The 21,665-nt window shown below is 41.9% G+C and overlaps 1 protein-coding gene across 1 annotated transcript in view; it reads left to right on the forward strand.

Annotated features, from left to right (window-relative positions):
* Nucleotides 1-7,239: 7,239 nt before the first annotated feature.
* LOC146982256 (globoside alpha-1,3-N-acetylgalactosaminyltransferase 1-like) overlaps nt 7,240-21,665 on the forward strand; it is a 31,204-nt gene continuing 16,778 nt past the window's right edge. Inside the window, exons 1-5 of the mRNA XM_085785353.1 lie at nt 7,240-7,369; nt 18,652-18,684; nt 19,153-19,197; nt 20,951-21,007; nt 21,114-21,146. Of these exons, the coding sequence (XP_085641479.1) occupies nt 7,311-7,369; nt 18,652-18,684; nt 19,153-19,197; nt 20,951-21,007; nt 21,114-21,146 (227 nt within the window). The 5' untranslated portion in view covers nt 7,240-7,310. The remainder of the gene's footprint in view (nt 7,370-18,651; nt 18,685-19,152; nt 19,198-20,950; nt 21,008-21,113; nt 21,147-21,665) is intronic.

The raw sequence follows: 21,665 nt of genomic DNA on the forward strand, positions 1-21,665 counted from the left end.
GACTACAGACTACAGACTACAGACTACCCTCTAACCCTCTGTACATGAACACAGACTACAGACTACAGACTACAGACTACCCTCTAACCCTCTGTACATGAACACAGACTACAGACTACAGACTACCAGCAGCCTGTACATGAACACAGACCGGTAACCCTCTATACATTTCCTACAGACGGAGGTTGGATGCAGCTGAGCAGCTGGAGCTGGAGCAGCAGACTGAAGCTGGTGTTGGAGCTGAAGCTGCAGAGAGACAGAGACAGAGAGAACAGCTGAAGTTAGTTTGAAGTTGGATATCTGACAGACATTCACTCCTTTTCTCAATACATAGAACATTCATATAACATATAAGATGTGTTTAAGTGCAGTAACAACAGGTGTGTGTCATAGAGCAGCTCAGCTCCACCATCCTGTCAACAGGTCACATGGATTTTTAATATATTTTATACAGTAAATCTGAGCTCAGTAACTCCCAGGTCACGTGGCCTGTTGGCATCATTGTAGAGCTAAGTCTCCTCAGTGGTTCTCAACTGGTGGGTCGGGACCCAGCAGTGGGTCTAGACCCGTTCTGGATGGGTCACGGACAGCTGGTCAACAAAGTAAATAATATTTAATGCACATCTGGTGTTGGACATGTCTTTTATTTTGAAAAATAACTTATTTTGAAAGGCACGAGACACGTGAACTCATGCAGTTGTAATGCTCCTCCTCACTTTCTGATTATTTGCTCCATTTGCTCTGAATGCAAAGATCTCAGTTTCTTATTAATGTGGCCTGATGCAGTGAATCTGGTTTTGTTTTGTTGGTCTCCATTTTGTGCAGTTTGATATTTTTTTATTCACTTCCGTACATGCAGTTGTCATGGTAACTCCTCAGTTTCATTCATGTGCTCTGAAATGCACTTTGCTCAATAAAGAGCTAAATGAGTTTTTAAAGGCTTAAAAAAAAAAAAAATTCTTGGTTTGAATTCTATAAAAGTGGGTCGAGACTTAATGACCATGTGAAGATGCGGAGCCCAGAGTGACACTAGTGGAGAAGCCCTGGTCTATCCCTGTTTCCCACATTCTGTGACATAAACTATAAACAGTTTTCTTGTCTGTAACAACATCTCTGTCCTGGGTGATGATCCCTCCTCTGTTGCTCACCCTGAGCTTTCTCCTGGTTTTCCCTGTTAAAAGGGTTTTCCATGGAGTTTTTCCTCAGTGGATGTGAGGGTCCAGGTTCCATTACTGGCCTGATTATCTGACCTGTTTTTTATCTTGTTGTCTGCTTCGTCATGTCGTGTATATGACTGTGTTCTCCTGTTACTGTATTGTTTTTATGTTCTGGGACTCCGGATGGAAATTAGCATCGATGCTACAATCCGGCACATTTACATGTTTCTTATATGTACATTGATGTGCACTGTCCCAGTCAAATAAACTAATAAAGTAAAGTAAAGTAAAAGTCTAAGGACAGAGGATGTTGTTATGATGGGATGTAAAGCCCTTTGAGACAAACTGCTGGTAACAACGGGCTATACAGATAAAACTGCCTTGCCTCTATGACACACTCCTCTTTTTATTGCATTTAAACACATGTAATATTTTCTATGAATGTTTAATGTGTTGAGAAGGAGCGAAGTCTGTCAGATATCCAACTTCAAACTAACTTCAGTGCTGTGGTGGTTGGAGCAGACTAGAGGTTAGAGATCTATGAGCTCTTGTTATTGTGTGTTTGTGGTAAAGTGAGTCAAGTGAAGGGAGGTGGTGGGGGGGCTGTGAGGTGTTGTAGTCTGCAGCCTGAGTGAGTGAGTGTCAGACTGAGATGGATGCTGTGCTGCTGTGACCTAGATATGGAGCAGCCTAGGTGATGTTGTAGAAATAATCAGTTATTAATCATTATAGTAACAGCCAGTAGTGTTGATATGTGGAGTTGTAGAGGAGAGGCCAGAGCAGCAGCATGTGGACGTTCTGTCTCAGCCGCTCCAGCAGCTCATCAGGGAGTTGGATTTCTGCTCAGGAGTTTTGAAAATGAGATTTGTATTTATTAATTAATTTTTATTTATTTATTTATAGCTTTTACTGTCTTAATAGCCTTAGTCCGTTGGTATACCTCTAATTTTTGTGTTTGTATGTCTCTATGTCACTGCGTGTATTTGCGGGGGGGGGGGGGGTTGTTTCTTCTTGTTTTCTGTTTTGTTCTCTTTCTTTGTTGTTTTTAGCCTCTGTGAAGTGCTTTGGGCTTTGTGTTGCTGCTCTTAGCAGAATTTAAAGATGCTCTTTTATGAAAGGTTGGAGTTGCAGCGTGAGTGAGTGTCAGACTGCTGCTGTGACGGGTCGGATCAATAATCAGATCAATAATCAGATCAATAATCAGATCAATAATCAGATCAATAATCAGATCAGTGATCAGCTGTTGACACGGCTGCGCGGTGCTGTGACGTCACACACCTGAGGGGGTGAGGGGGGGTGATCAGCTGTTAGGACAGAAACAGGAAGTCACAGTGACGAGAAGAGGAAGAAGCAGCTGCTGCATCAGCACACACACACACACACAGACACAGACACACACACACACACACACACAGACACACACACACACACACACACACACACACACACACACACACACACACACACACAGACACACAGACACACACACACACACACACACACACACACACACACACACACACACACACACACACACACACACACACACACACACACACACACACAGACTTCCAGCAGGAAACAGAAGCTCTGAGTTGTCATGTGACGGTGTCAGCTTCTCTTGATGTATTAATTCAGACGACCAATCAGAGGAGAGATAGGCCTGTAACCATGTTAACAGACACTCGGCTTGTAGCGATCAGCTCATAGTAGTTTATTTATTTTAGATCACACACACACACATGGCATTTCATCTAAAACAAGACGGATAAAACAGCAGAGTAGACAACTGTCACACACAGATCAACAGCAACAGAGTAACACTCCTCATCAGTAGGAATCAGCTTTAACTAACTAACTAACTAACTAACTAACTAACTAACTAACTAACTAACTAACTAACTAACTAACTAACTAACTAACTAACTAACTAACACTGACTAGGCCTACTGGTTATTAAGGCAGTGGTTCTCAACTGGTGGGTCAGGACCCAGCAGTGGGTCTAGACCCGTTCTGGACGGGTCGCCGACAGCTGGTCAACAAAGTAAATAATATTTAATGCACATCTGATGTTGGACATGTCTTTTATTTTGAAAAATAACTTATTTTGAAAGGCACGAGACACGTGAACACATGCAGTTGTAATGCTCCTCCTCACTTTCTGATTATTTGCTCCATTTGCTCTGAATGCAAAGATCTCAGTTTCTTATTAATGTGGCCTGATGCAGTGAATCTGGTTTTGTTTTGTGGGTCTTTATTTTGTGCAGTTTGATATTTATTCACTTTAGTGAACATGCTCTGAATGCAGAGATGCATTAGAAGTCAAATATATCGTTTTGTTGGTCTCCATTTTGTGCAGTTTGATATTTTTTTTATTCACTTCCGTACATGCAGTTGTCATGGTAACTCCTCAGTTTCATTCATGTGCTCTGAAATGCACTTTGCTCAATAAAGAGCTAAATGAGTTTTTAAAGGCTTAAAAAAATAATAATCTTGGTTTGAATTCTATAAAAGTGGGTCGAGACGACGATAACTTAAACCTTTTTTGTTTTGTTGAGAAAAAGCAGGAATGGCTGGATTCACTTTGACGTTTGACCCCTGTGACCTTTGACACTTACCAATTGGCTTTATGCACAGCTCCCCTACTTCCTGATCGTACACCAGCTCCTTTATTTCCTGTCTTGGGTTACACCTGGATTAATCAGTTTGTCCAATGTAAAACAGGAAGTAGAGCGCTGGCTAAAGTTCAGGAAGTAGTGGAGCTGTGCATAACAATGACTGCAGTGGATGGGTACGCCCCCTGGTGGACTTATTTACAATTTAGCCTCTTAGATCTGTTGACAAAAAGACTTGTACAATTGAACTCAAATCAAAGAATGGGGGGGAGGGGGAGGGAAAAGTTGTTTTCTGGAATAAAATAAATAAATGGACTTGAGTTAACTTGAATCATTTGGACTTTGTTCAAAAAGATCTTTCTAACTGTTCTGATTCCTCACTGTTATTCACATTTTGTTGAATTACAGTAAATCAACATGGTTTAATTTCCACTCCTTGTGATCACACTCAGCAGGCCTACACACTTTAAGGTGTTGTCATTGCGTTGTCGACACTCCCAGTGGCGCTGTTGTGTCATATCCTATCTTGATAAAGGAATGATTATAATTTAATAAGTCTACAAGTTTTTACTACGTTTTCTTTGAATAAGCATCAGTGAGCCACGTAATATAAAGATGCCAGGGTGAAATTAATGAGTTTATATATATATATTAGGGCCGGGACTTTAACGCATTAATTACGATTAATTAATTACACAAAAATTAACGCGTTAAAAAAATTAACGCTTTTTAATCGCAACTATTTTTAAAAAAAAAAATTCAATTTTTTTTTTTTTTTCTCACGTGTGTCTACGTGTGTCGCGCCCGCACGCGAGAGAGGCGGCAGTTTGAGAGGCTGCCTGGCAGAGATGAGAGCTGGTGAAACACTAGCATGGTTATTTAAAACACCATCTCTGATCTCTGCCTGCACATAGATACACAGACACGGCGCACGCTAAATGTGCTATATAGCGCTAACTGCTCAGCTGCAGCGCTATATCTATGACCTGTCACTGTCACAGGTGCAGCTCATCTCATTATGACAGGACTTCACCCTCAGAGCTCTGTCTTCAGACTGTCCTGACCTGTCCCTGAACATCACACAGGGACAACATGGAGCTGCTGTGTGATTGGTTACTGAGTTTTATTAATGTTTACATCAGGCTGAGTTCAACTAATCAGTTTATGCTACTGTGATTTAAGTAGCCTAGTTAAATACTACAGTAATCATCATAGTGTATTGGAAGGAAAGACCATTTAATCTGTATGTATCAAATATCCATTAATGAATTAATGGATAATTAGCATCCCTAGTCTGTTGGTCTTGGTTAAGTACCACCTTGAATGCTTAAGCTTATGTATTCAGTCATTCAATGGTATACTAAAATCCATGTTCTCACTGTTCTCAGGTCAAATATTTATATGCGATTAATTGCGATTAATTAATTACAAAGCCTCTAATTAATTCGATTAATTTTTTTAATCGAGTCCCGGCCCTAATATATATATATATATATATATATATATATATATATATATATATATATAAAAAGCTGCCATAAAGATTTGGAGAATCTAACCCACTTCGTCAGAATACGAAGATGAGGGATTTCCATTCAAGTCTATGGATGTCCCATTTCGTCGCCAAACGACATCAAGGGTACTCCGTTGACGTCAGGTTCTTGACGCCAGGGGGCGTTGACCAAGCGTCAAGCGTCTGACGAAACGGGGGGAGACTGTGTTGCAACAGGCTGGGAGGAGTTTCAGAGTCCTCCGTGGCTTCTCTGAGTTAAAGGGGGGCTCCGTGCAGCACTGCATGTCCATATGACGGTTGAGAACGGAGCTCACTTTTCTTCGTCCAAAAAGACACACCAAAAAACATCCAGATACCTCCATGCTGCTCGTCTGTAATGTCCCTCTGGTATTGAAGCCCCGACATGAGAAATTGTTCAGAAAAAATGAAATAAGTCTGTATTATAAGTTTGTTTGTAGCGGAAGCTCCCAGTGTCTCAGTTCACTGCTCTTCCTGTGTCAATGCAAATCTCGCGTGATTTGCACCGACATATCTCTGGTTAGGGTGAGACTAGGTCATGGGCACATTTCATTACACAATGTAGACTGGTCAGATGCAGACTGGAGATCTGGCAATTTGCCTACTGCAGACTAAGCTTTTGTTTGCATACTACATTTTGGCCAAATCAGTAGGTACTAGGCTTGGGCGGTATTACGGTAATACCGTATACTGCAGGTATTTAAAAATAGCAACGGTATCAGTTTCAATACCGTCATGGTCAGGTTTTACCGTTATGCCCGTTTATCACCAATAAACACAGTAGATGAGGGTGACTGAGCTGCTGCGGTGTCCGCGGCATGGAGCGGTGAGGGACTGTGACTGCAGCGGGGACTATCATGTCTCTGCTCCCTGACACTGAGACTGACGGCCGGTGAGGGACAGACCGCCGGTGAGCCTGTGGGACGGGTCCCGCTAATCGTTGAAAACAGCAGTGATACGTCTCCAAACCAGAAACGTCTGGAACAACATCGCTCTTGACAAGAAAAGAAAAAAAAATAGGGACCGGACCTGCCGTGCCGTGTAAAAAAAAAAAAAAAAACTGACAGCGAGTGCGTGTCATGACTTCCTGTATCTGGCCCTTCAAAATAAAAGCCCTATAGCCTTTCATATACAGTTCGGTCATATTGATTTTGACTTTATTTTGACAAGACAGGGCTCCAAATGTTGTTTGTTTTTTCCTGCGACCAATCGACCAATGAGATGTTGGTCTGCTAATGTTTAGCCCTAGTATTCAGTTTCTGAATGGTGAAGACACAAGCCAATGTTTGGTAATGACACTTACGTCATCATTTTTAATTAGTCACGGTAATACCGTATACCGTGGTAAAATGTGGAGGAAGTTTGACGGTATCAAAATGTGGATACCGCCCAAGCCTAGTAGGTACTAGTAGTAGACATCGTCATGGTAACGCAATGCTGAGGGAGTGGCTCATTTGCATTTAGAGGGAGGGGCCACTGAAACAGACCGGATGAACAGAGCTGTGATGTTTGATCTTTGGGGTATTTTGAGACGTGTCTTTAAGACACCCAGGAACTATTTTAGTTTGTGCAAAAGGAGCAGAACACCCCTTTAAGTGTTCAGTTGTTGTTGTTTTCAACAATAAAGGACAAACCAGGAAAGATAAAACAGGACAGAAGAGGAACAGAGCGGTTGACCAGGTCGGCATGGCAACCAGACATTAGAGTACATGGGTTTATCATGAGCAGCAGATCCAGTCCTGTTCAGCTGCTGCTCTGGGATCAGCTCGGCTTTTACTTCCTATTTAGTTTGTGCTAAAGTTTCTTTTTCTTCTTTTCTTTCTCCTCCTCCTCCCCTCTCTCCCTCCATTTCCTTCCTTTCTCCCTCTCTCCCTCCCTCTCTCCCTCCCTCCCTCCTCTCTCTCTATGGACAGAGCAGCAGCTTCCTGATCCTCCTCAGACTGACCAGGACCAGGACCTGAACCTGAACCTGAACCACAACCTGAACCATCTAGATCTGAATCTGCGATGCCGCTCTGGAACGGAAAAGTAGTGACAGTGATTCTGCTGCTGACGCTGCTGCTGGGGTGAGTAATACTACTACTACTACTACTACTACTACTGACTTTTAGACTTTTAGACTTTTAGACTTTTAGACTTTTAGACAATTCTATTCAATTCAATTCTATTCAATTCAATATCTTTATTGTCCACAATGTGGAAATGTGTCTTTGGCTTCACCACTTACAGTAGCATAAGACCACATAAAATACAATACAATAACACACAGTAAATAGCATAGCAAGAGAGTAAAAGAATAAAAGAGTAAAGAGGTGATGTACAGAGCTCCAAAGTCCTGAAATGCATTTATGAATATAATATTGTGATTGCATGCGGTATGAATGATTTCTTAAAAATATTTTTGGTAGTTTTGGCAGCTCTATAGCGCCTTCCTGAGGGGAGTTTTTGAAATTCATTGGCCAGGGGGAGACTGGGATGTGCCTTCTGTTGGACTCTGTCGTGGTAAATACATCCCAGCTGTTTCTGTTCCCTCCCTAGGATTCTACTGGGCTTTTATCTGCACATGAAAAATAAAACAAAACATTGACTTCTTATCTCTCTTACTAGTGAGAAAGATACGATAAAAGAAATGTGCAGCTGAGGTCTGAAAGCTGAAAGGCTTCTAACACCACCTCACCTTGGTCTAACACAGAACTGAAGCACAGTCAAGAAATAATAATCACATCTGATCAACCTTGTGCAAGGAAGAGAAATAACTAAATAAATAAAAAAGATAGGAAAAAAATACAGGGAAGATGTTGGTGGTAGAAATAAAAGTAGTAGTAATGATAACAACACTACATAAATAAACAAAAAGAGGTGAGAAAAGAAAGCGACAAAGACAAAAGAAGAGAACTGGTGCAGATGAATTAAGTTCAAGTTAACACTAAAAAGGGAAAAGAAAAGAAAAACTACAAAAACACATGGAGCGCTGGGAAACAGAGTTAAAGAGTCAAACCATGTTGTGATGTTGTGTTAATTTTAACAGTAGTTTGTTTTTAAATGTTGCCATGGAGGAGGAGCTGTGGGCTAGTTGACTTTGTTCATTCTGTATGTGATGGAGTACTCTACTGCCCTCTGCTGGTATTACAACGGGGTACTGTAATACTAATAGTACAGAACTACTAATACTACTGTAGTACTAAGACAAGGCAGTTTATCCCATTTTTACAAACAGGTTCCCCCAGTTCCAGTCCGCCCCCTGAAGCCTCCTTAAAGCCCTGACCCCTCACTGACTGACCTGAGACCAGCTCTAAGGCTGTCTTTACTCTACAGGCCTTGATGCCCAATTCTGATTTGTTGCCTATATCTGATTTTTTTGACGGTCTGTTTACATGTTGTATCAGAAGTGACCCAGATCTGATATCTGCATTTACACCTGCTGTGCTGCATGAAACAACATGAAACGACCCGCTGGAAATAAACTAGTGATTTCAGGAAATTGTCACGTAATAATATAATAATATTTTTAAACAAAGGTGAGTTTGGTGTTCAGAGTGTGAACGTTACTAAATAACGTTAGTGAAGTGGCTGCGTGGAGCGGAGCTGCTGTGAGATGAGACAGTGACGGTGACGTTGTGCCACCGTTCGATCCTCCGTCGCTCACGTAGTGAGGACGGGACACGTCGGGACAGCCTCACACATTTGTATACAATGTTTGTTTTTCCTCTCTTGATTTCTTATCGGCTCGGTTCAGTTTTTGCCGGTAGGAAAACCTGAAATCTGGTGTTTATCTCGCGCTCCCTCGCTTGCCCTCGTATCGATCCGCATAGAAATGAATGTTACTGTCTGTAGGCCTATGAAAACAAGAACTAGTGAGGGGAAAAAAACAGACGCGTGGACACCACGGAGATGAAACACTGTAACTCCTGTGACAGTGACCACAGCTCTGACCTACAACACAAGAAAGGGGTAACTCATTTTTTGTCAAAAATTAGATTTTGTCATTTTTGGGACATTAAAGGTTCTGCTACATCATGTGGATAAATATCTTGACTCAACTTTATCTTATTTGGGATATATTTATATTTGTGGGTGGTTTTCACAGTAACTCCCAAAAACTGTGGTGAAATAACGTGAAAACACAGTAACTAGTTACCTTCTTCTCTCTGTGTATAGATGTTCAACAGGCTGCTGCCATTATGAACCAATAGTAGTTTCCCCTTTCTTACGTTGTATGGCCAGATTATATTTTGCCTTAATGCACAGACAGACAGAGGTAACTCTGAATAAGGGTCAAATGTTAAGTTTGAGTAAAATATTTTTACACAGCTAGACTACTACTCGCAAAATCAAGGATTTGACCAATTTTCAGAATCCTAAGTTCAATACAGTTGACTGGACAACAAAAATACTTTAAACTAATTTTTCTCAGAACTGCTCTGAGGAGTTTTAACCCTTTCTTCCGTTGTAGGGCAGAGCTGACCACAGCTGGCCACGGTAGTCCAGGTCAATAGTCCAGGTCAGTCCCACGTGTCAATCACAGGCTACAGAGGTTCAGCGCAGCGTGTGGGCATGTGAATTAATATTATCATTGATGACGTATGACACGCATTGCCAGGGAAGATCCGATCTGTCTGTTTAGACTGCAGACGCATTGGCAGAGATCCCATTTGATTTATTTCCACATATAACTGGGGCCTGAATCTGATCTTATAATATCCGATTCCATGCGTATTTGTCCTGTTTACACATTCATGTTACAGATCCGATCTGAGCCACTTGAGAGTAAAAAAATCTGAATTGGGCCACTTGAACCGTGCAGTGTAAAGACAGCCAGAGTGACAGAGTGTGAGAGTGTGTGAGGGTCCAGATGCTGTAAACATGACTGGAACAGCACTTACCCACTCTCACCACACGTTACCTTGACAACAACATGTTGTTGACTCCGGTCTTGGGCCGATAATTTACCGTACTTTCAACACGCACAAGGTGTGTGAGGTGGACGGACTCAAAACAAACTGTTCCTGGATCAGATCTGATCAAATCATCATCAATAATCACAAACTGCACGTTAACACTGACAGGAAACTGCTTCTTTTTTTCTTTCTTTCTTTTTTTTGGTTGTTGCTCCTGTCCATTAACAATAAAGAGGCAGCGGAGCTCTCTCTGACTACGTGTGTTCAAGGCCCAATCCCATTTCTCTTTTTTACCCCCTCGCCCCTTGAAACGGAGCTACAAGGGGTAGGGGTAGAAAGTCAACCCCTCCGAATTGGGACACCCCTTCAACAGTCACATACGTCATCACGTAGTCTCACTGGCTTTTACGTCAGCTGATGCGGCGAGCTTTTGCCAGAAATCAAGTAGCCGTGTACCATATAACTTAATAAAATAAGATAAAACTTAATGCAGACTGATCGGTTCATTGTAAAACATTTATTTACTGATGTAAATGTGGTGATTTCTGTACACAGAGCCCAGAGGCAGCGCTGCCTGCTCCTCTGTCTGGTACATGAAGCTTCACTTTTCATCCAAATAACTAATGCTACTGCCACAATTGTCAGATTTCATCAATGAGACCAACATTTAAATGCTAAAAAGAATTTAACATGCTGGTGGTAAACCTCTAAAAACCTGCGGGTAAGTGAATTAACGACCGCCTTCTCTCCCGGCGGGACCGGGACGAGGACGTAGTTTGTCCGGTGGAGCAGCTCTGCAGACCGGCTGCTGCCTCAAACTTCTAACCCGCCGTCATCTGGGTAAACTAACTGCACATTTGGGGCCTAAACAGTTACTTTCTCACAAGAAAAAATATTAAAACTTAATAAAGTGACGTAATAACAGCGCTACAGTGAGAAATAAAACAGCTTTTCGTTTTACAGCCACCGCTGCCGGCTGCCGCAAGATGCATTCTGGGAAACTTTTCATACCCCTCCGTTTGGAGTGTGCCTCTGAAAAGTCTCCGTTTGGAGGGGTATGTAGCCCTACCACTTCCCCCTACCCCTCTGTCCTAACGGGGACTGGGACACCCCTACCCCTACACGTGAACGCGCCTAACGGAGGGGTAGGGGGAAGTGGTAGGGCCAAGGGGGAAATGGGACTTGGCCTAAGTCAGTGAGTCCCTGAGGGGTCGGAGTGGAACTGGGCCGAAGTCTCATAGTTCTTGACCTCTGACCCCTGACCCCTGACCTCTGAGAGGGTTCCTCTGACTCTAGACGGCTTTGAGCTGCCAGTGGCCTGTCGTTAAAGGGACAGTCTGGAGGTTTTGACTCCGTCTCAGTCGCCAGCGACAGTGAGTCCACATCCTGGTCCACATCCTGGTCCAGATCTCCATTCAGCTGCACAGAAAGCAAAGCAAACACAACTATCAGGCAGCAGCACAAACACACACAAAGACACAAAGACACACACACTCCTTGACCTTCGTTTCATTTCATTTATTGTGTAGACTGTAGACTATTTGACGACAATGCACATTAATGAACGATCGGTTGTACACACACATGACGTCATGTTTAACTCCACTTACCTGTTACTACTCCTGCTGCTTCGTATGGAAACTCTGTTCTGCTGCACAACTGAGCTGAGCAGACTGTCTATTAATTAACAGGCCACCGAGCCAGTCTTTGACTAACAGGAAGATTTGTGGGATTTATTATAAGTTTAGTTTAGTTTAGTTTATTAGTTTAATAAGGGACAATGTGCAATTACATTAATCATTTAAGGAAAAAAATGTAAAGATGTTTGCACCAGATTTAGCTCCCAGCTCATTTCCATCTGTAGTCTCTACACATAACATAAAAGTAGTAAAATACACAGAATACAAGCTACTATACAAAGATGAGGCATAAACAGACACAGTTAGACAATGGACAACACTTAAGGCGGGTTTACACTGCACGACTATTCGTCTGTTCACATCTCAAACTGCACGAGCGTCCCTCTTCAGTCCTACGTCTCAGATCAGTCTCAGACCTTCACTAATTGCACGTCGTTCTACGATTGCTCTCCACCACGATTACCCTGCGATGCCGCTGAGATTTGTGCTGCTCTATAATTGCTCGATTGTAAACCTCAAATTGACATTGGTTCCTGATGTTGGTTCCTATAGCAGAGTCCATGTGGAAGATCAGACCGACAAACACACACACAGACAGCGCGCATCACCTCCAAGCCCGGTGCTGCAGAGAGAGAGAGAGAGAGAGAGAGAGAGAGAGAGAGAGAGAGAGAGCGACGCTCTCCAGCCAGCTGACGTGTAGTTCACCTGTGGCTCACCTGCAGCTGTCAGAGGAGCCTCGCTAGTTCTCTCTCTGGCCTGCACTTTAAAAGTTCAGCTGATCAGGTCAGCTGAACTGATCAGAGCACAGTGGAAGTGGCTGGTGTGTAGGCTCGCTATTTTATACTGTAACGGCAAGAAAAAATAATCGTCCTCAATTGCTGATTGATAGTGTGTGTACATTTGTCGGGCTGATCTTCCATCACGGACTGCGCTGCATTACTGATCATCACCCGGTCACCCTGTCTGTCACAGCTGTGGTCTAACTTCAGCTGGTCACTCCCCTGTCCCTCCTCTCTCTGTCTGCCCGTTCTAACTCCATCTGACGAGGTTCAGCATCACATTCAGGTTCATAAAGGCTCTGTGCTCTGTGCTAAAACAATCTGTCATGGTAAAAACTTGTCGTATGTGCAGAATCGTGACGTAGGACCCCATACATTGTCCGTCACAACCAGAAATTTTCTGACATGTCAGAAAATAATCGGGAGGTCGGCGACTCGTCTTTAGGACGTCGGGACGTGACGCAGAGCCTCACTAACCATACGTCCCGATTATGCTCACGACCCCGCGACCCCTCTAAGATTATGCAAATTAGGCTGCGACTCGTCTGGGACGAGAAAATCGTGGCAAAATCGTACAGTGTAAACCCGCCTTTAGACAACAACATGTATGAGGTAGGTAAACTGCAAAGTGCTCATAGCAGCGATGTTGACCGTCATACACTATGTGTGGTGGACAAAGTGCAAAGTGCTCATAGCAGCATGATTATTCACAGGTTTGATAGTAATAAAAAAAGTGGTAATAAGTAAAACATGAAAGTGTCAACAGTGGCAGATGTAATACCAACGATGGTAGTTCTCAGTTACAAAAAAATAAAAAGTTACCAACTATGGTGATGTGACAGATGGATCTGTGGATATCAGATGAAAACAGAGACAAAAAGTGCTAACGAAGAAGAGAAACAGCCCAATAAGCTCTTTTTATTTATTTTTTTACAAGTTTTATTTATTTTAATGTTTATTTAACAGGGACGATACATACAACGTTGCCACAAAGAATGAAAAATGTGATGCATACAAGACGTGTAGCTGCAGCTACTGGTCAGATACAAGACGTGTAGCTGCAGCTACTGGTCAGATACAAGACGTGTAGCTGCAGCTACTGGTCAGATACAAGACGTGTAGCTGCAGCTACTGGTCAGATACAAGACGTGTAGCTGCAGCTACTGGTCAGATACAAGACGTGTAGCTGTAGCTACTGGTCAGATACAAGACGTGTAGCTGCAGCTACTGGTCAGATACAGGACGTGTAGCTGCAGCTACTGGTCAGATACAGGACGTGTAGCTGCAGCTGCTGGTCAGATACAGGACGTGTAGCTGCAGCTACTGGTCAGATACAGGACGTGTAGCTGCAGCTACTGGTCAGATACAAGACGTGTAGCTGCAGCTGCTGGTCAGATACAAGACGTGTAGCTGCAGCTGCTGGTCAGATACAGGACGTGTAGCTGCAGCTACTGGTCAGATACAGGACGTGTAGCTGCAGCTACTGGTCAGATACAGGACGTGTAGCTGCAGCTACTGGTCAGATACAGGACGTGTAGCTGCAGCTACTGGTCAGATACAAGACGTGTAGCTGCAGCTGCTGGTCAGATACAGGACGTGTAGCTGCAGCTGCTGGTCAGATACAGGACGTGTAGCTGCAGCTGCTGGTCAGATACAGGACGTGTAGCTGCAGCTGCTGGTCAGATACAAGACGTGTAGCTGTAGCTACTGGTCAGATACAGGACGTGTAGCTGCAGCTACTGGTCAGATACAAGACGTGTAGCTGCAGCTGCTGGTCAGATACAGGACGTGTAGCTGCAGCTACTGGTCAGATACAAGACGTGTAGCTGCAGCTACTGGTCAGATACAAGACGTGTAGCTGCAGCTACTGGTCAGATACAAGACGTGTAGCTGCAGCTACTGGTCAGATACAGGACGTGTAGCTGCAGCTGGTCAGATACAAGACGTGTAGCTGCAGCTACTGGTCAGATACAGGACGTGTAGCTGCAGCTGCTGGTCAGATACAGGACGTGTAGCTGCAGCTACTGGTCAGATACAGGACGTGTAGCTGCAGCTGCTGGTCAGATACAGGACGTGTAGCTGCAGCTACTGGTCAGATACAGGACGTGTAGCTGCAGCTGCTGGTCAGATACAAGACGTGTAGCTGCAGCTACTGGTCAGATACAAGACGTGTAGCTGCAGCTACTGGTCAGATACAAGACGTGTAGCTGCAGCTACTGGTCAGATACAGGACGTGTAGCTGCAGCTGGTCAGTCTCTGTCCCTGGTCAGATACAGAAGGAGAACAGATGTGAATACCGTTACAATAAGTGCAGTAATACAAAGACAGTGAATGTTAGACCTGTTGAGAACATTCCTGACTGTGAAGCAGCACCTGTGGTGCTGTGCAGAGTATCAGGCTACAGCCCATAATAGTTCCAAGTTATGGTCATAACATGGAGCCTATCAGGCCTGTTACTGGAAACTGAGGCTTGTGTTCTACAGCATCACGTTGCTGCTGGTTTCTGTCTGTGTTGTTGTTTTTAAATTGAATTGAAATGTGTTTATTTCGGTCATACAACACCAACATCAAAATCAGCCATTCTGTGTGAACAGTTTAGCCAGCACATATTATACACAATTGCAACCACACACACACACACACACACACACAAAAAGAAAATATCCTCCAGTGACCGTAAAGGGAACAGGCTGAAGCCCGAGTCTTACTGTATATCTGCCTCCTTTACACTCTATGAAGTTAAATGACCTAGAATCTCAACAGTCCAGAATAATAAGATGAAAGTCATCATTACTGTATTTTATCATTTTTCATTATTTTACATTTCAAGGCTTCTTAAAACTCAACAAAGAACTACATGTCTTCAACTCATCACTGAGCTTATTCCACATTTTAACTCCTGAGACTGAAACACATTTCTATTTTATATTAGTTCTCACTAACTTTACACATTTCAAAAATCAATAACCCTCTTAAATGATAGTTTCCTTTTCTTAATTTAAATAACTGAAGGATACAAACTGGAAGGCTGTTGTAATGATTTCCATTGTCTTTAGGAACACAATATCTGAACATGTTAATGCATCAGATCTTAGAAATAGTGGGTTGGAAGGTTCACAATGTTTATTACTCTAATGACTCTTTTTTGAAGTTTGATTATAGGGTCTATGTTTGTTTTATAAACATTTCCCCAAACTTCAACGCAGTGTGTCAAATATGGAAATATAAGAGAATCATATAAAATATGCAGACATTTCTTATTCAACATGTCCCTTGTTTTATAAAGAACAGCAGTGGATTGATGTGAGTGTTTCCTCCCAGTCAGTCGCTGAGGTTCTGTAGCTGATTCCTCTCTATTACATTAATACGGGGGGGGGGGGGGGCTTTAGATCTGGGGTGTCAAACCTGCGGCCCGTCAGGGGGTCCAATCTGGCCCTCAGAATAAATCTGCCAAGTGTGAAAATGACATAGAAGGCAGAAGAGGCATAATATTGTTGAAATTGCAGGTGTATTTTTATCAAGGAATTTCAGATTGTTCATAATATGTTTTGTAAAAGAATAGTTCAGTAACTGTAAACTAGGGCTGCACAATTAATCCAATTTTAATCCCGATCAGGATTTTGGCTGCCACGATTAAATTAAGATGATCGTCACGATATGAACATATTAAAAAAGGGGCTGTGCTGCATCAAATCAAGCGCCTGTAGAGCCTGTACTTTCTTACTTTTATTTGAGTAAAGGAGTTGAATCAGCAGCTACTTCTACCACATTTATGTTTTATTTTTTTGTTTTTTACACAAGTATCTGTGGGCTGCTGTACAGAATGACACCTCTGCACTCTGCAATGGCATTTATTTTTCACTATAGCCCTTTGTCTTGGGTACATTTTATTTTATTATTTATTTTTATTTTACGTTTTATTTTGAACTGAAAGCTTTGTTCACATATTGTTTGTTTCAAACAGAAAGTGCAATAAAAACATGTTTTATCTAACATAATGTATAATCGTGATTAATAATCGTGATTTCAATATTGACAAAAATAATCGTGATTATCATTTTGGCCATAATCGTGCAGCCCTACTGTAAACATAAGGGAAAAGTTATTATTTTTATTTCTAGCTTATCTAGGTTATTATTCTACTGGTCCGGCCCACTTGAGATCCAGTTGTGCTGTTTGTTTGTGGCCCCTGAAGTAAAATGAGTTTGACCCCCCTGCTCTAGATGGTCTGGTAAACCTACAACTAGTTATTATTACATTAATACTGGGGGGGGGGGGGGGGCGCTCTAGTTGGTCTGGTAAACCTACAACTAGTTATTATTACATTAATACTGGGGGGGGGGGGGGGCGCTCTAGATGGTCTGGTAAACCTACAACTATAGAAAGATGCTGTCGGTCAGAGACAAGAGGCAGGAAATGAAATGATATGTGTTGAATATTCTATCAGGTTTGTTTGTAAAGAAAAGATCGATTCTATTTGTCAGTCTAGTCGACTGCTCTACTAGTTGTTTTATATATGAACCAATCAGCTCACAGTGTCATTCTGAACCAATCAGCTCACAGTGTCATTCTGAACGGCACCAACATGTCAGAGTGTCGTGTCTCATGCAGAGAAACGCGTTCAGTGAATTTATTCATTTATTTATTTTTGAACAAATGTGTTTATTGATATTTCAAGCTTTACATACTTCAACACACTTACAGAATTATTCTTGTTCAAAGCTTTAAATTCTTTTGTTCCATATCTGAGTAAAAAAATAGGAACAGCATGAACAGGTGGTTCCATGTTCTTCTGACAGTGTCACAGGTCTGAAAGTTAACCCTCTATGGTACCATGTTGCCACCACTTTCTGGCCTGTCACATCTCCACATTCATCCCATTTAATGCTGTAAAACTTTAAAAAAGAGAGGAGACCTTAGAGAACCAATAACAATGCTTTAATTTATCACATGACTTTCAAGAAGCCACTGAAACCCTTTTTTACAGACTTTTTCAAAGGAAACAGGTTTGCCATTTTGCTCCACTAAAACAGTCTGAAAACATACAGTAACTTCCTGGCCCTTTTTCATCTGGAAAAAAATATATTTACACTAATAGATTAGTAAAGTTTAATTTTTAATAGTTCCATGCAATTTATTGACTTATTAAATAATGGAAACTTGTTAAAATGCACCTGTTGCCCCAAAGCAACAACGTACCATTATAGAAAGTTGCAGTGTTGCCTTGAGGCGACAGTGGACCATTATGGAATCAAAATTACATTATGAGACTATGGTAGTGTGTGTTTAGGTGTAAATATAATGTTCAGAAACATATAATTCATCATAATTTAGTTTTTTATCCTTAATAAATGTGATTTTGGATGCAGTAAAGTAAACATCAGGCTGTTATGATGATGATGAGGAGGATGAGGATGAGGCCAGTGAAGGTGAAAGTCTACAGAGACTGGTCGGTGTTTCTAATACAGTAGATGATGAACCGTAATGGTACAATGTTGCTACAGGAAACAAATCCCAAAACTTCCAAAAATAAATAATTTTTTTAAATGTCTTTAGATGATGTTTATTTAGTCTATTTTGAGACATAAAAACACTCCAAACATTTTTCCCCCACTGGCATCATGATGCAGCGTACCATAGAGGGTTAAATAAATGATCCAATAGATAATACAAATATTGATAATTATGTAAAAGTCAGATTGAGTAGAGTTTCCATGGTGATTGATACTCATGAAATGAAATAATAAAAACAGAAACAGAAATACAGTTCAGTGAATTTATAAAGTGACATTTTCAATGACAAAGTGTGTGAAGCAGAAAATGTGTTTAAAGTTGTTGAGGTTTAGCTCTGTGTGTGTGTGTGTGTGTGTGTGTGTGTGTGTGTGTGTGTGTGTGTGTGTGTGTGTGTGTGTGTGTGTGTAGATACGTGTGTTATGCAGCAGGTTGTTTTAGTAATAATAATAATCTATTGTGATGTCACAGAGGATTATTGATTATTGATCAATCACTGTGTTTGTGTTTAAACCCCCAGAGTCGTGTACTGCTACATCCTGCAGCTCTACAGGTAACACACACACACACACACACACACACACACACACACACACACACACACACACACACACACACACACACACACACACACACACACACGGTGGTGTAGTGGGGATTGTTTTACTGGGTGGACGCCATTGAAATACCAAATCTGTGCCGTCATTGAAACATCCACTGCCACAGAGAGTTTAGACTGAACTAGACTGTGATGTGTAATTGTTCTCCAGCCTGATGCCTCTGTCACAATCACTCACTCCAAAGTCCAAGACAAAGTTTTCATCTCTAGACCGGGGGGGCCAAACTTTATTTACACTTTATTTACACTGTTACAAAGTGGTAGCTACAAGTCCCGGGCCGGACTGGTTGTTTATTGAGAACATTGACCTTTTTGCACATATTGAATCTAAAACTAACAAAGCCTGTAACTTATCGTGTGTGTGTGTGTGTCTGTGTGTGTGTGTGTGTGTGTGTGTTGCAGAGTCATCGGGACCTTGGAGCAGACGGACGACTCACAGTCTGACGGGTCCGTGTCACTCAGGCTCCGCCCCCTTCTCTCACCTGTGTTTAAAGGGTTAAAGCAAAAACAAATCTTTTGACTGAATAGTTTTTGCAAGCTGTTCAAGTTCAAGTTGAACTTTCTTATAGTTCTTAAAGTCATGTGGTCAGTGCACGGCCCAGGTCAGATAGATAAAAAGAGTTAAAATAAATACAAACATACATACAAACGTTTAAAAAAACAAAACAAACAGCTCCAAATAAAAACTGTGTTTTTCCTGAAAAAATTATATTATAGCGAACAATGGAACTGTATTATTTTCCAGGTAAAACCTCTTTTAGGCCGTGAAAATAGGCCGTTTCTTTGGGTCTGTTCACAACAATGTATGTTGTAAACAGTGTGCGAAATACCCATCAATATTCGGGGGGGTCCCTAACTCGCGATTGTTGCGCAATACCGTTATTTTTTTTTTCTTTTTATAAAGTAGGACTATAACATTACAATAAGCCAAGAAAATTAGCCTATAGCCTAAAAAGGAGAGGCAAAGTTGTGCACTACAATGCAGAAAGTAATTGACAATAAATAGACGATAATTCAATAAATAAAAGACAATAATTGGCACAACACTGGCGCACTTGAACAATGAATAAATGCCAGGTATAGGAGACTGGCGCGTGATCAGGGCAATGCAGAAACGAATAGACAATAAATAAAATACAATAATTAAAATGAATGAAAGACACCAAACTCGTGCACTCGAATAACAACCAACTGTATAAATCTGGAGATCGGAGACTGACGTGCAATTATGTGCACGAGATCCTCAGCCTGCACTATGACCGATCATGTAGCCTTATCTAACCATCCATCTAGCAAATACGTTTAAACACAGCATTGAACACATCCACAAATCACATTCGTATAACGGGCCATCATGAAAATTGAAAAAGCACAGACAAATAGCTCACAACAGGCGCCTGGCCAAACAACACCACTGGGGGTTCAGGCCATAGTATGCTGAAGCAGGCTAGCCTCTTACCTCAAGTTATTTTCCTGCCTTAATGTCAAGCCAAGGGTTGCGGTATTTCCATTACCCCACCTGCTTAGGTGTAAAAAAAAAAAAGAAAGAAAAAGAAAAGCGGCCAATCACCAGTGCTAGCAGCAGGGGCTGCGGCTACGTCTTCAGAGCACTCGGCCTCAACTTCACTTTCTTCGGCAGAGGGTGGAGAGGAACGGGATCCTCTGTTCTGATAGCGAGTGGGCTCGACTCCTGCGCTGGGCTGGCGCACATGGCTAATTTGCATAATGCGCAGGTGACACGGTTCAGCTTAATGTTAAACGAATAAATGTTTTGAATTATGAATACTGGACATGGTGATCTTAAACACATTTAATTGACCACAATAAAATTATTATATTATATTATATTATTTATTTTTTGACAAGATTGAGACCCCCCTCAGATTTTGCTTTTGAGTCTTTCAGGGGGTCTCAAGGGGTTAATCAGGGGGGTCCGACCCCCCCAAACCCCCCCGTATTTCGCACTATGGTTGTAAATCTCTGGGCAGGGCTATTATGGGCTGGCGTTGCTAACAGGAGGAGTGCAGAGAGTCTTCTACTGCAATTAAAGTACTTAGGGGCTATTTGGAGATCATACAACCACACTTTAAAAAAAATGATACTATCCCTTTAACCCCTGTGTGTGTGTCTGTGTGTGTGTGTGTGTGTGTGTGTGTGTGTGTGTTTCTCTGTGTGTGTGTGTGTGTGTGTGTGTGTGCAGGCCTGCTGCTGAGCCGGTCTTCAGGACTCGTCACTTCCCCCTCGTCGTCCTCGACCAGTGAGTTCCTTCGTCTCTGTTCCTGGTTTTGCCTCCTCGTGCTGTGACGGTTTTTCAGAATAAAAGCGCCGACTCCACTTCCTGTTTGTGTTGTGTTGTGTTGCAGTGTGCGGTATCAGCAGCCGAGCATCGTGAAGGGGTGAGCGTCGCCACACACACCTGCTGTTGTTGTTGTTGTTGTTGTTGTTCCTCTAAGGATAGAGGATGTCTGTACTGCAAAAACTCAAAATCTTTCCAAGAATATTTGTCTTATTTCTTGTCAAAATGTCTCATTTCTAGTCAAAACTAATCTCTTTCCACTTAAAATAAGACTCATCACCTAAAAATGAACTTGTTTTTAGATCATTTTCACTTGTTTCAAACTAATTTTCACTTGAAATAAGTAGAAAAATCTGCCAGTGAAAGTAAGTTTTTTGTGTTTGTAATAAGAAAGAAAAACTTGCTCCACTATCAGATTTTTCTACTTATTTCAAGTGAAAATCTGCTTGAAAGAAGTAAAAAGTGTCTAAAAACAAGCTGCTTTTAATGTGATTTTACATATAATGACATTAGTTTTGACTAGAAATGGGACATTTTAACGAGAAAGACAAATATTCTGGGAAAGATTTTAAGTTTTTGCAGTGAGTCTGGAGGAGAACTCACCGCTGCACTGCAAAAA

Source organism: Trachurus japonicus, chromosome 8 (assembly GCF_045865225.1).
Source record: "Trachurus japonicus isolate A0001 chromosome 8, Traja_1.0".
Lineage (NCBI taxonomy): Eukaryota > Metazoa > Chordata > Actinopteri > Carangiformes > Carangidae > Trachurus > Trachurus japonicus.